This window comes from Poecilia reticulata, linkage group LG12, assembly GCF_000633615.1.
Source record: "Poecilia reticulata strain Guanapo linkage group LG12, Guppy_female_1.0+MT, whole genome shotgun sequence".
Taxonomy (NCBI): Eukaryota; Metazoa; Chordata; class Actinopteri; order Cyprinodontiformes; family Poeciliidae; genus Poecilia; species Poecilia reticulata.
In genome coordinates this window covers 15,767,455-15,782,247 of record NC_024342.1, presented here as the reverse complement: position 1 = coordinate 15,782,247, position 14,793 = coordinate 15,767,455, and the positions used below count along the sequence as shown (strand labels likewise).

General features: G+C 39.4%; 2 protein-coding genes across 8 annotated transcripts in view; one reads left to right on the top strand and one right to left on the bottom strand.

Annotated features, from left to right (window-relative positions):
• Positions 1–3,144, top strand: part of LOC103473704 (calsenilin-like) — an 11,668-nt gene extending 8,524 nt beyond the window's left edge. For all 7 annotated transcript variants that reach the window (XM_008424128.2, XM_008424127.2, XM_008424134.2 and 4 more), the window contains 7 exons: positions 162–286; positions 1,001–1,070; positions 1,291–1,361; positions 2,252–2,359; positions 2,441–2,545; positions 2,718–2,780; positions 2,859–3,144. In XM_008424128.2, coding sequence (XP_008422350.1) covers positions 162–286; positions 1,001–1,070; positions 1,291–1,361; positions 2,252–2,359; positions 2,441–2,545; positions 2,718–2,780; positions 2,859–2,906 — 590 coding nt within the window. In that variant the 3' untranslated portion in view covers positions 2,907–3,144. The remainder of the gene's footprint in view (positions 1–161; positions 287–1,000; positions 1,071–1,290; positions 1,362–2,251; positions 2,360–2,440; positions 2,546–2,717; positions 2,781–2,858) is intronic.
• Positions 3,145–8,397: 5,253 nt separating this feature from the next.
• Positions 8,398–11,086, bottom strand: LOC103473703 (prion protein b). The gene is given in 2 exon segments (NM_001329061.1): positions 8,398–10,544; positions 10,998–11,086. A coding segment is annotated over 1 exon segment (1,548 nt). The 5' UTR covers positions 10,539–10,544; positions 10,998–11,086; the 3' UTR covers positions 8,398–8,990.
• Positions 11,087–14,793: the final 3,707 nt, after the last annotated feature.

Here is a 14,793-nt window from a genome sequence, read left to right as displayed (position 1 = left end):
CCTTCCTTCCTTCCTTCCTTCCTTCCTTCCTTCCTTCCTTCCTTCCTTCCTTCCTTCCTTCCTTTGTTTTTTTTTTCTTCTTTCTTTCTGGTCTTACCGCTGTTTCCTCCCTCTTTTCTTTCTCCTGTCCTCCCCCTGTTTTGTCTGATTCTGTCCGGCAGACACCAGCGACAGTGACCTTGAGCTCTCCATGGTGCGGCACCAGCCAGAGGGCCTCGACCAGCTCCAAGCCCAGACCCAGTTCACCAGGAAGGAGCTCCAGTCGCTCTACAGAGGCTTCAAAAACGTAGGGCTAACGGTTTTAGATATTTGTCTGTGATTACATTTCAATTTGTTTTGTTTTTTTGAGTGGGGAACTTTTAAATTTTTTTTTTTTTTTTTTACCAGATTCCACACAATTTTTGACACCTTTGAACAAAAATCTGCACAAAAAGCAACAAAAAAACTTTAAGATTGTAATATATCTGACACCCTTAAAGTTAGGGGTTTCAGGATTTATTTTAGCTGTCTTAACACTTCATGAGTTGTGAAAATAAACCTGTATCTGCGTAATGTGATTGATGCTGTATGTTCTCCTGTGTTGCCTATTATGAACAGTGGCTAAGGGACGTCACCTCATTTTTATTCCCAATGGAGAGATGAAGTTATAGGTTAATATAAAAGTTAAATCTGTTCTGTATGAATTCTCTTGGTTCTAGTTATTAATTCTTAACGTGTGAATTTTGGTGGCAAACTCACAGAAAGGAGTTTTCTAAACATTTCATCGGGAGATTGTGCCACTTCAATAACAGATCAATTTATTTGAAAACTTTTTATACATTTCTGTCAGAGGAGGCAGGGTCAGTCTGTTCAAATGTAAGAATAATTCAGTGATAATTAATCAAGTAAATGAAATATATATAATAATAATAATAATGCATACATTCTTTAAATTCTGGGGTTGTGTTTTTTTGTTATTGTTGACGAAACACATTATAGAAACTTGTTTCCCTGTCAACAGGAATGTCCCAGCGGGTTAGTAGATGAAGAAACATTCAAAACCATCTACTCACAATTCTTCCCTCAAGGAGGTAACCATATATAATCTGAGTTTTAAAATGCAAAATGTAAACACTAAAATAATTATTTTAAAGGTGCATTTCATATACTTAAGTTTTCCTTCGTTTCCTTTCCTAACCTAACAGTGTAGCATAACAGTTTTGTTTTCCGTACCATGAGAACATACCACACATAACTTTTTGTCAAACCAGGGCATTGGTTTTTGAATTTTAATATCGTATTTTCTTTCAGACGCAACCACATATGCTCATTTTTTGTTCAACGCATTCGACATGGACAGAAATGGTTCCATCCGTTTTGAGGTGAGTGTGTCGGCGGCTGCAGCTTTGATTAAATCCACAGCTATTTAAGTAGTGATCCGGGATGTTGCAAAAGAATTAAAGCAAGCATTTGTTACATTCAACATGGTTTAGGGAAACTGCATATGCTTCACCAACACAAAGCAGTAAATAATTGCAAATTGTGTGGCAGAGAGTCGTGTGATCTGTAGGTTCCACTAGTTTTGCACAGACTTGGAACATGTAAAACATTTTTGCCCTCCGTCTTCTTTAAAATACAGTAGCTCAAGCTCAGTCTGATTGAATAGAAAATTTCTGAGAGCTTTAAATTATTTCCACACATTTTGATTTGGATTAAGGCCTGGATTGGACTAGGCCACTCTTAATTAAACATGATTATGCTTTAATCTAAACTAAAAGTCTCAAATGTCAGGATTTTGGATATGGATCTGCTTCAAAACAATTTTATCAACTGGTAAATTCATGATAATTCAGCCAATTTATTCAAGTGTGTTTGCCCAGTAATGCAGCTATATCCTTTCATTCTCTCTGTGGAAGCACAGTATGTTTATTGTTTTTGTCATGCTGCAAGTGAATTTTTACCTCAGTCTAAAGTCTGCTGCCCCTAAGCAGTCAGATGCAGCAAATGGCCACTCCTTCTGAGGCAGGTCTGCATACATACATCTGCCACACTTTTAAGACTTTTATGCATAAAACACTTAGATCACATTTTAGAAGTGATTTAAGTTATGAAATATTTTGTGTTGGTCTATCATATAAGATCCCACTAAAATGCATCAAAGTACAGGGATGTAATTCGACAAAAGGTGGAAAGGTCCAAGAGTGATGAATACTTTCGCAGGGCCTTGTTGCTTATAGACAACTAAGGAAAAACATTTCAACCTCCTTCACAGGACTTTGTGTTAGGACTGTCTGTTTTGCTTCGAGGCTCTGTTACAGAGAAACTTCGCTGGGCTTTTAATCTTTATGATATCAACAAAGACGGCTACATTACAAAGGAGGTAACAGTTGCAAAAAAAAAGTTTCCAAACTAGATACACTGTAGTTCGTTGCTCATCTGTCGTTTCATTTTTCTCCTGCAGGAAATGTTAGCGATAATGACCTCCATATATGACATGATGGGCAGATACACCTTACCCAGCGTACGAGATGATTCTCCGTTTGAGCATGTGGAGAAGTTCTTCCAGGTGAACTAAAACAACATATTGTTCTTTTATCATTACATCCAAATTTTACATCTATTTCTGGTCAGAGGAGTTTTGATTTCCCTCAAAATTAGCTGAACATCAAAACGCTTTTCTAATGCCCACTTTTATTCCATTTCTTGAGTGAACAATTTTTTTTTTTTTTACTTGTTAGAAAATGGATCGAAACAGGGATGGAGTGGTGACAATAGATGAATTCATAGAAACCTGCCAAAAGGTAAAATGCTCAACAAACTGACTAAATTGACTCGGTAATAATCGCCTAAATCCATGTTGTTTTTCTTTCTCTCAACAGGATGAAAACATAATGGCTTCCATGCAGCTCTTTGAGAACGTCATTTAGTTTCTGTACAGAAAACTGGACCTTATGATGCTTCCTCCTTCAGGCTATTACGCTGAAGCAATGCCAATTGTATTCTAAGGGAGATGATTTTTGGCAAGAAAACACTTTGGGCACATGTTTATATAACCTAGGCAACCGTTCCTGTAAAATGTGAACATGCAAAAAACTGTCCAGTATCCACCACATCAGTTTAAAAGCTATGTTTCTTTGCATGAAAATGTGTGTGTGTGTGTATATATATATATATATATATAGGATGCTTTATATATAAAGCGTCCTCATTTCAAGATGCACATGAATGTTTTCCTGGAGCTAAAAAGCATGTGATAAAAACACTTTGGATGCAAACAAAGGATTTGTTGTTTTTTTTTATGTTCTTTGAAATGCAAGTGCGTGAGAATCCATCCATCCATTTTCTTACACCCTTGTCCCTCAGTGGGGTCAGGAGGGTTGCTGGTGCCTATCTGCAGCTAGCGTACCGGACGAGAGGCGGGGTCACCCTGGACAGGTCGCCAGTCTGTCGCAGGGTGTGTGAGAATACTTTACTTTATTACAAAATAACACTGTGGTGATTAAACTTTGCTGTGGTGTCCTGGATTCATATCTGCCTGTTTTATGTCTAAACTGTGCTTTTGGGAGGAAATTTGCACACATCCTTCTCACGTGCTGCTAATTTCCTAGATGGATGAATAAGAGAGTAAGTCAGTTTTTGAAGTACAAATATTGTTTTACACCATGTTGTTTTTTCCGATACTCATCCAGGCTTGAAAAATATTTAAATTCCTGACTCTTTGCAGACAGCAGTTGTCCATCTTGTTCAGAAAGATTAGAAAAAACCAAAAAAAAAACACTTCAGATCAGGGCTTTGAAATGATTATCTAATATTTGGCGCTGATTGACTCGCTAAACTTGGATCTAAAGTCCATTTTGCTGTCTGATATGCTCGCCCTCAATGAGGCGACTTGATGGAAGTTATGTGTTTTAATCGCTTCTCACAAGCTGTCATGTAAATCTGGTCTTAAAGATAATAACTTATTTCAAATAATTATTTATTTTACTAAATGGTTTTATATATTTCAGCCCACATCATGGAGCAGCTTTTCATTTATCCTATAATGGGGTGGTGGATAACACCTGCATCAGCAGAAGCATTGAAGCTGTCCTGTAGGCCCGTTGTTGAACATATGCGTTTGTTTTGGGGGCGGGGCTTAACTGGATGCTGGGTGATGGTATGGAGGTGACAATGAACGCCAAAGTGCTGCTCTGCTGCACTGTAAGTGTTGCTTGATAAGAGACCACAGCTTCAGCATCAGAACCAGCCTGTGGAACAAGACAGGAAGGTAAGGTGTCTTTTTTTCCCCATTAAATGAAAAATATATATATTACACTCATGCAATCATCACAAAGGCTAAATCCAATAGAATCAAACTACAAATGTGGGAAATAAGAGCACTTCTAATTTTTAAAGATGTTTCTATTTTGAATTTATTAGAAAATGGTAACATTTCCTTTGCAAGTTTTCAGTTTTAAAGCAGCACCACTTCTGAAGTCTGAATGTTTAGAGCTGTAAACACTTCTATTAACTTTTTTTAAATTGTATAACTATTCTATTCTTATATTACATGCACTATATGTGATACAATATTTAATTGTTGTTAAGAAGAAGACAACTCCAACATGAAAAGGAGAAATCTGCGTCACAGAACCCTCAGCTAATCCCAGTGTTGACAGAGCATGTGGTGGACGGTTCTGGATCTCTGCTGTGTTAGCAGAGGGGAGCATATGACTTTGTTTGTGCAGTAACAATTAATCAAAAGCCAGTCTGAACACCTGCCAACAGACTTATGTCCACTCTGAGATCCACAGAAACAAATAAAGAGTTCAATATCAACCTAACTAAAGTAGTTTTGAATTTTAAGGCTACATCCTTCAAGTTTGTTCAAACTGTGACACATTTTTTTTTGCAGCTTTTCAATGATGGCTGTTCGGCTGAAGCTTCTCTCATTCTGGGTAGTGATGCTGCTCGCAGCTGCTTTGTGCCCCGGTTCGCTCAGCAAGCGAGGAGGCAGCTCCCGAGGTCACGGTAAAGGCGACGGCGACAAAGCGTCCCCCTCCCAGGGCCGAGGCCTCTCCAAGAAGGGCCTGAAGTGGGCAGGAGCGGCAGCAGCAGGCATGCTGGGAGGAACGGGGACAGGGTACGGGCTGGGCTTCCTCGGCAAACCAAAGCACGGGACTAAAAACCACCACAACCACAAGACAGAACAACATCAACAGCCTCATTACCAGGAAACCCAAAGATACAACAACCAGTCTCTCTGGAGAGTCTTTGTTAGAGGATCTGCTCCTGCTACAGGGACAAATTTCTTTCTCAGACTAGGACATCTGGTGCCTTTTCTTACAGTAAGCTGGATCAGAGACATTTAATCTAATCACCGCTTATTGTGAGCTTTGATCTGAAGTGAAATAAGCAACTAAAGCTTTCAAATAAAGAATCCTTCCTGCTGTTTCTTGCATTGTGTGGTCTGATTGTTTTACATATGCAAGAAAATGGCTGTATATTTTTTTTCAGGACTGATACAGCAGTCAGATTATCTATGATCACTGTATATTATTGTGTACATTCTACAAACCCAAGTCCCCCAGTATTTCAGTGATTGCATTTAAAACAATGACCAGCTTCATAAAAGTTTTGTGCAGAATGACATCAAGTAATAGAAAGTTCCACACTTTAAAGTCCCCAAATAATGAACATTGCTGTCATAACTAATTGTTCAAATAGTGCAAGAGGGATTTTGTTTTGTTTTTTTGCTTTGTCGTTCCATCAATCCATGCAACTAAAGGCTGATTTCCTGTGACACTGCATAGACTTACAAATGTTCTATTTTTAGGTGTCTAAATATATGTAGATCTGCTCTGGTTTTAAAAAGAAAAAATTGCAATTATTTGCTAAATCTGAACTGAACTACAGATGGTAAATAAAGATTCTTTCTTCCATAGTAAAATGAATAAATACAAATAGAAAAAAAGTCAGTGAGTAAATGCTCTAAATCAATATTGAAATAAGTAACATTTTGGTTCATGTAAATGTGTTCCCTTTCAGTGCTCATGACCCTTTTGTAATGAGATAAAAGACATTGACTCAGATCTTACTGTATATTAAGACAGAGGAATAATTTCTGAAGTGAATTTATTTAAGACATAAACATCCATGACAAGCTATGATAAAATGTTAAAAATGTTTACACCTGTGAGTCAAAAAGATGACAAATAATTGTCATTTGACATTTAAATGAGATAACCCAACAAAATAATATCCAGAGGGGAAATAAGTGCACTTTACAGATATTCAGCAGAAGAAATCTACATGCTCTGAAGACAAAGTTTTATTCAGATAGATTTTACTCACCAAAACTGGTCAAAGTCAAGCAGAGAATTTATTTATTAAATGTAAAAAGACGATGGAGAGAAAAAAAAAAACAATCAAGAACCACAAGACCACAGGGATAGAGACAGTTATGGAAACAGAGAACAATTGGTTTTTAGAAAGTAAAAATGGAATCATTTAACAACATTGTTCAACTTATCTTGAGGACAGAAAAGCCTACTGAGATATATTCTAATGAGATTCTGTTCTTAAACTGTGACAATAAAGGTTAGAGTAAAAACAATTAAATTATTTACAAAGTCAGCAAGGCCTGAAAAATGACTGTGTGAAAAAATCCAGACGCATTCAGGAAGATATTTGTACAAAATCAAGACCAAACAGCCGGTGACTTAGGTTTCCGACAATAAGGTAGACCAGGATAAATACTTCCATGTGCACAGGGATAATAATTGCTATAAAACTAACAACTCATGCTGGGTATATTATACAACTTTCTCAGCAACATTGCCTCCACTTCCTCTCTGAAGATACACAACATTCAGGGATTACCTGGGGCGACTATGAAGTTAGAAATGTTCTAAATGTGCAGATTAAAAGCATCCAACATTATTACCGAACAGTGCACAAAGCATTCACGATAGCTGCAGGAAGCATAGCGACATTGCAAACTGATCTCTCCTTTTTTTTTTTTTTTTTTATCAAAAACTTAAAAGATGAAGAACAGGAAGTTACAGCAAGCTGGCAGAAGTCAAACAAGATGTCTGAGATGGATAAAGCTGAGAAAGAAAGTCATTTTTACACAGAAAGTCTTCAGACCTTTGCAGTGCAGGAGGTTTGAAATCAACTACTACTTCTAATGAGAGTTGACACAGTTTCCACACAATTCACACACTACATTCATAGGGGAAACATCTCATAATTCTAGACTATCCATCCATCCATTTTCCTGCACCCTTTTTCCCTCAGTGGGGTCGGGAGGGTTGCTGGTGCCCATCTCCAGTCAACGTTTCGGGCGAGAGGCGGGGTCACCCTGGACAGGTCGCCAGTCTGTCGCAGGGCAACACAGAGACACACAGGACACACAACCATGCACACAAACACTCACACCTAGGGGCATTTGGAGAGGCCAATTAACCTGACAGTCATGTTTTTGGACTGTGGGAGGAAACCGGAGTACCCGGAGAAAACCCACGCACACACAGGGAGAACATGCAAACTCCATGCAGAAAGACCCCAGGCCGGGAATCGAACCCAGAACCTTCTTGCTGCAAGGCAACAGCTCTACCAACTGCGCAACTGTGCAGCTAATTCTAGACTATGTTCTGAATTTGTAGCTAATTTCTAAAGACGTGTAGATTACAAATTTATATCTGATTTCCAGTTTTTGCAAAACCTTGATCTACTGATACCAATTTAGCTGATTTTTCTCTAGACTTTGAAGCAAAGTCATGCTGTAAAACAGGATTTCAATATTTTAAAATAAAGACAAAATGACTGTGGAGTTGACTTTTCAAATCGTCTTTAGTATTTAATATTAGCCATTAGCTCTGGTAAATGCTAACTGTGTTTACTCTATTGCGAATGTGGACCTAATTTGGAAGTTGCGAAAAAGACTTGAAAGCATTTCTACATCCGGCATCTTTCATGAGAGACACTTTGCTGTAAAACATCACAGACTTATAACTCAGGTATTTGCTTGATTCAAGACAATTTACCCATTTAGTTTGTCAAAATGTCCAATTTCTGTTTTTTATATGCTTCTGAGCACAAAGAAAAAAAGGGTAGAACATGGTGAATGACCAGCACAACCAGTCAAGCTCTCTTTTGCTGCTTGAATGATCATAGGCTTCCAAAGGAAAAAAAAACTGTTCAATACATCCAACTTCCTCCCACTAAATCAAATTCCACATCAAAGAATCCTTGACCAGATATTTAGTTTTGCTGCATTCACTGATCAGAAAATCATCAGGGCTAATTATGCTAAAACCTGCATTCTCTAATTTCTCAGTGCGTCTCTACCTACACTGTTATGAATACATTGAATACATATGTATGTATTCTTTCTCTATAACACTCCTCTCGGCAAAAGTTGCTTTTTTTTATTCCCTTGAGTATTGATTTGGGCTTCAGTGGGATCAGGAGGGCAGTCAAGTGTTTCCGGTCCAAAGAGTTGGTTTATTTGGACTATTTAGTCACAGCTGTGACCTCTATTTTTCTTCCATACACAAACTTATGTAAGAGCAAAGTCTTGCAAGAGAGGAGAAAAGGGAAATCTCAACAGCTAAAATGTAAATACATTTTCTCAAAAAGGATTCCTCTTGAAGATATATAATACACTAATTACATAATTTAGAAATTACTCCACAAATGAATTTACTCAAACAGATTTTGACAAACAATACAGCATATCTATTTTCAATATTAATAATTCATACCATCAATTCCATCAGTAGCTTTCTTCTTCACCAAGCATTAAGGATTAAAAACAAAAATGCAGTAAATGAAATATATTCTGAAAAGCCGTGTATTTAAAACTTAATCCAGATTACTTTACTTTTGCAGAAAAATTGACTGTAACAATCCAGAAGCTATCGCTTCGACTGTAAAGATTCGATACACAGGCTGTTACTGTTACAGCTATAATGGAAGCAGGGGAAATCTATTTGGGAGGTGGCTGAAAGGAATCCTTTTCTTCTTCCTCACTGCAGTAGCAGCATGCTGGACAGAAGCATGAAGCCGGATGTGAAAAGCTGCACCACCCCATTGCTCATAGGAGCGCTACCTCTTGGCTGTTGCTGTTGTTCAAACTTTCGTTCCTCCATGAACTGTGCAGAGTACTTCATGTACTCCTCCACGCAGCGGCGGGACTTGACTTGGTCGATCAGGGCCGGGTACCCAATTTCCTCAATGCTCACGGTGTCGTTATCCTCATCAGTTGCTCCACTGTTGGATGAGCCTTGGTCTTTGAGGACGTCAGTGCGATTCATGCACTCATTCATGTAGTTCTCATAGGTCTTGGCCCGTGGAGGAGGCTTGTAGACATAGTCCCGCCCATAGTCTTTCTCATCTGTTGACTTGGTCCCATAACGACGGTACATATAGTTGTTGTAATAGTATTCTTCTTCGGGGTTACGGAAGGTAAAATGTGGTCGAGGGAAGCGCCCTAGCCCATAACCGACAGCCATTCCAGCTAATGCACCGACACCTGCTGCTACCATGGCTTTTTTGGCAAAGCTTGTTGATTTGGGCTGAATTCCCATGCCCTGCACAGAACGAGAGAAAGGAGATCCTCCCATGCCATGGCCACCATATCCATAACCTCCGCCACCGAACCTTGGGCTGAGGATTTTATTATTTGGGTTCCAGTTAGGGTAACCGCCAACTGCTCCTCCACCGTATCCACCGCCGTATCCACCTCCGTAACCACCGCCGTAACCACCGCCGTAACCACCGCCGTATCCACCGCCGTAACCACCTGGGTAGCCACCTGCTGCTCCGGGACCCCAACCAGGCCCTGTATTTCCCGTTCTGACTGGATAACCACCTGGGTACTGATTGGGATAACTCCCTCCAGCAGGGTACTGGTTAGGATACCCTCCTCTGCCTTGGTTGGGGTATCCACCAGCTGGGTAGCCGCCAGCAGCTGGGTTCTGATTTGGATAATTTCCTCTTCCTGGTTGATTAGGGTAGCCTCCTGCAGGGTATCCGCCTGCAGGGTAGCCTCCTGCAGGGTTTTGATTTGGATAATTTGCTCTTCCTGGTTGATTAGGGTTTCCGCCTGCAGGGTAACCTCCTGCAGGGTAGCCTCCTGCAGGGTAGCCTCCTGCTGGGTTTTGATTTGGATAATTTCCTCTTCCTGGTTGATTAGGGTATCCTCCTGCAGGGTAGCCTCCTGCAGGGTTCCCTCCTGGATACTGATTTGGGTTGCTCCCTGCTCCTGGATAACTTGGTGGATTTTGCCTGTTATGCCCACCTGGATTAGTATTCTTACTTCCAGGATACGGGTAACTCCCTCCAGAAGGATATGGATTGGTGTTGCGATTGGGGCTCTGCTGTCGAGGGTAGTTTCCGGGCTGAGAGTTTGATGGCTTTGATTGGGTTTGACTTCCTCGGTTGGACGTTGTGGATTTCTTTCCACTGCTGCTGCTGCTGCTGCTGCTACTGCCTCTTTTAGCAGAAGTTGATTCAAAATTCAGCAGAAACATAATAATTAGGGACAGAAGTCCAATTTTTAATAACCGCCCCATCACAGCCTTAGGAGAGAAGTAAAACAAAGCAATTAGAAATTACAAAACAAATAATGCTCGCTCTACTTTTTATAAAATTTTGAACAATATGAAGGGATAAATAAATGATCATCTTGTTTTTATATTTAAGCCACCCTGAACAACTGGACTCCATAGTAAGTGTAGGCCTAATGGGATACACGGCCTTAAATGTGATAACTGAGTTTCAAGTAGGCTACCTCGAAGCAGATCAATCTCGTTGCTCTTTTACGCTTTGGCTGATTACAAACAGAAAGATTTGTGTTAGGTAAATACAGCATACAATAACTGCTAAGGACGTATCACTGAGTAACCATCACTGCATAATTTATTCTGTCCTTATCATAACAAAACTGACAGCGTCGCTTTATTTCCTCATTAGGGACAAATCATGAAAACAAACATAGCACGATTAGGGTAACACATCTTAGATTTACTTACGGTAAATTGATGGCTTGTGGTTGCGCTTCTTTCGTAATTCAATAACACTGCGTTTGTTGTTCTCCGCCTGTAGCCGCTAGTTCTGATCTGGGTGGTTATGTGCTCCGGGTGCGCTTGTTTTCTGTCACGGGGCGCACCATTTGGGGAAAATAGGGAGAAGGCGGGAACAAGTTGTTATAACTTCGATAAAATAAAGCCATCAAAAAGCCACATATGCTGAGTTTTAGAAATATTTTTTTGAACCCAGTGTTTAACTTTTGAATTATGATGCCAACAGACATCAGAATATGTATGCTCAGCAGCCTCTCTGGTCAACCTCTGTCAACATTCCAACGTTTAATCAGTATTAATATATAACATTAATGAACATTTTCGACATAGTTCATTTCTACATAGCTATATTACAAAAATATATGAAATATTGACAAGTGTTATTACGGTCTGAAGGCACTCCCATTGAGAAAATTGTTAGAACTTGGTCGTCCTGACAACCGTTATGTTCCGTTACACAGAACAAGTGCACATGCGGACTTACTTCCGGTTATTGCCCATTCTCCCAGTTTACTGTATTACAAGCAAGAACACAACACCGGTGAAGTCATTTATGTCGTGATTTGTTTATAACAAAACAAACAAACTTGCATCTCATCCTCAGAGATACGTCATCAGAATAGCAGTGACGACATGTGAAAATCTGGTCACACAGCCAAATTATTTACAAATAAAATTCATCCAACCAAGAAATGTATTTCTGATAGAAAATTATACTGACATCTCTCAAACCATCCATCTGTTTTATTTACATCTTAATAAAAAATGGTATATCTAGAAAAAAAAAAAACATTTATTCTTTTCATTAATCAGTGTAAAATCTGTATTGGAATTTTTACAACCTTACATGCAGACCAGTTTTTAGATTGTTCCCAAAAGTATTTTGAGGAAATGGCTCTCCATAATTTTCAAACATCCCAGATAAAAATCTACAGGAATAAAAAGTTAGAGTTTTGGAATGGGAGTCCAGAACTGGAACTGACAAAAAATCTGAAGAAGACTTTGGACAAGAGATGTCCTCCTCACAATCTCTAGGAAGTGGTAAGCTTGCAAAAATCGCAAAGTCAGGATGGGAAATGCTGATAGAGTGCTATAACATCTAAAGAAGCTTCTTCTAGTTATGTACACACACACTTGGACAACTGGGACTGTCCACATTTTTTATTCTGTACGTTTATATTTTATCGGTTTGTTTTATAACAAAACAAACTGATTATTTGTTTTGTCATAACATCTGTGGAAACAGTTTAAGGTAATCTCATTTTGTTCTTGTCATAAAAATGTTTGCAAGGAGTGTGTGCTCTTTTAAGATCCATTTAAACATATGTCTTTGTGCACTTTAGTGATTTCCAGCTTTTGTTCTGGACCTTTTGTTTTCCACAACTGGCTGGCCTGCTACCAGGTGTTTTTTACTCCTATGTATTTACATTCCCAGTATCAAAAATGGTGCATGTGAGAATTAGGGAAGCCACCGCTAGAACAACAAGATCACTCAAAACTCAATTAATTATACAACTAACCAGCAAGAAACCATAGTCCACTAGGGGGAGACAATGGATTTAGAAATAAACTAGCGGTTCTCAACGTGGGCGGTACCGCCCCCCAGGGGGCGTTCAGAGGACGGCAGGGGGCGCTGGCGGACATCTTTACAAAAGGGGGGCGCTGGGATTCCTTTGGGGGGCGTTTGGTCGAAGGTAAACTTTACACCTTAAATCCACAACAATACCAGTTTAGACTTTGAGCAACTTGGTAAAACTGTATTGTGTAACATTAAATCATGCTTGGCTGCAGCTGTATCGATGGCAGCTCTTCTTCTATTCAGTGTTTGTAGCTTCATGGCGCAGCTCCGCTCCGCATCAGTTCAGCGTTACACCGGCTGATGACGCTGCTGTGATTCACTTTGTCTGGTATTTATGTAGCTACATATGTTTTGGCAGTTCTGTGATCATGTCAAAGCAGCAATTTATATTAAAAAGTGTTTTATTTCTGTTTGAAAGCTGCCCGCTTCCATGGAAGGACAACAGAAAATCGCTCTTATAAAAATGTAATTACTAAAATCACGATACCCTCACTTTGTATCCCTCTGAAAAATGAACCCATTTAAATAAAGAAATCCCTCCATGGGTGATACCACCATAGAGAGCGTTCATTTTATAGCGTTAACACGGTGCTGTAAGTGGTCCGGTATGAAACGGGGGTGATAGAACAACAGCAGCACTTTTAAATTTCAATAATCAGAATGCAGAAATTATTTCCGTTGTTTTAAAAGGTTCATGTCAGTCTGCCTTTTTCCCCATCGATATGTTTCCCGAGCGCCCTGCACCTTAGGGGCTTAAAACAACAACAACAAAAAAACCGCCGCGCACATCGCGCAAAACTCTGAAACAGGAGAAGCGGGACATAAAACGGAGCGACGAACTACATGTGAATTATGGCATAAAAACAGAGAATCCGATGCTGAACAGTGAAAAAAAAAATCAACACATAATGTGAAACATGACGAGGAGGCGCAGCAGATGATGAGTGAAAATTACTGGTGGTCAATAAATGATCAAATAAATGTAGCAACAGGAAAGAAACTAAAGTGGACATAGCAATAAACCGAGAGAGGATAAAACTAATCAAAGGAAACTAAATGGAAATGAATGAAGAACAAAATGCAAGAATAAACTAAGAAACTAAAGTAAATACGGAGGAATAAACTGGTATGGCAAGACCTTTCGAGCAATAATTAATACAGAGGACTGTATGGCAAGAATAAACACACTATTTCCAGATAAAAGGTAAAATAATATTGTTGAAATGTCATGGACAGGGGCTTCAGGTGGATGCGAAAACATAAATCGGCGCCCCCCCACGAAGGAGCCAAACATACGCTCGCCTCCCCCCAACCCCCCTCCTCCAGACGCCGATACGTTTAGGGCAAAACTCGCTACATTTACCCCGTTATGTGCGCGAGGTGAAGGAGCGTAAGGCGCGCGAAGTGTACGGGAAAACATAATCGGTGCGCCGATTCAAAACATCTACGATAGAAACATTAATAATAAAATAATTGTCAGTGCAAAGTAACAAATTCTTTGGTGGGGGGCGGTGAGGGACCTGGATTGGGGCTAGGGGGGCGCTGGGCCGAAAAAGGTTGAGAAACACTGAAATAAACAGTTTGTTGGTTTCTTGAATCGAAAATGTATATGTTGGATTCAAAAGGTAAAAATTAATCTATGGACAAATATGTCTATTATAAACACAAATTTCTGTTTATGAAAAGAAAACGTTTAATAGTAGGAGAGGCAGACTGGTAAAATGATGTCAGCATCACCAGCCAATGGCCTCCTCCAGGAATGAATCCAAGCCAATCATAACACCAGACCAGGTGTAGCTTCTATAGAAAGAAATACAACCGAAAACAAAAGTTAAGTTGAAATAAATGATGTAGTAGAAAAATAAAGACAAGAAGTTATCAGTTAGTTCTCCAGTGACCAGTGAGAAATTACCTAAATTACCGTAGTCTAAGCCTTTTCTTGTGACAATGACAGAAAGCTGAAAGGGAAGAAAAGGGGAAATGTAGCAAAAGCTAAGTCTATACACTTCAGAACAGAGGCTTTAAACTGGATACTTTATTTTGAACATGTATATCCTTTTTGAAGTGCATATCCATGGGTGCCTAATAAGTTGTTTTTTCAAACTGGAATTCATATCAGCACTTAGAGGTCTGAGTCCTGAGTTGAAGCTGTAGCAAAAATGTGAG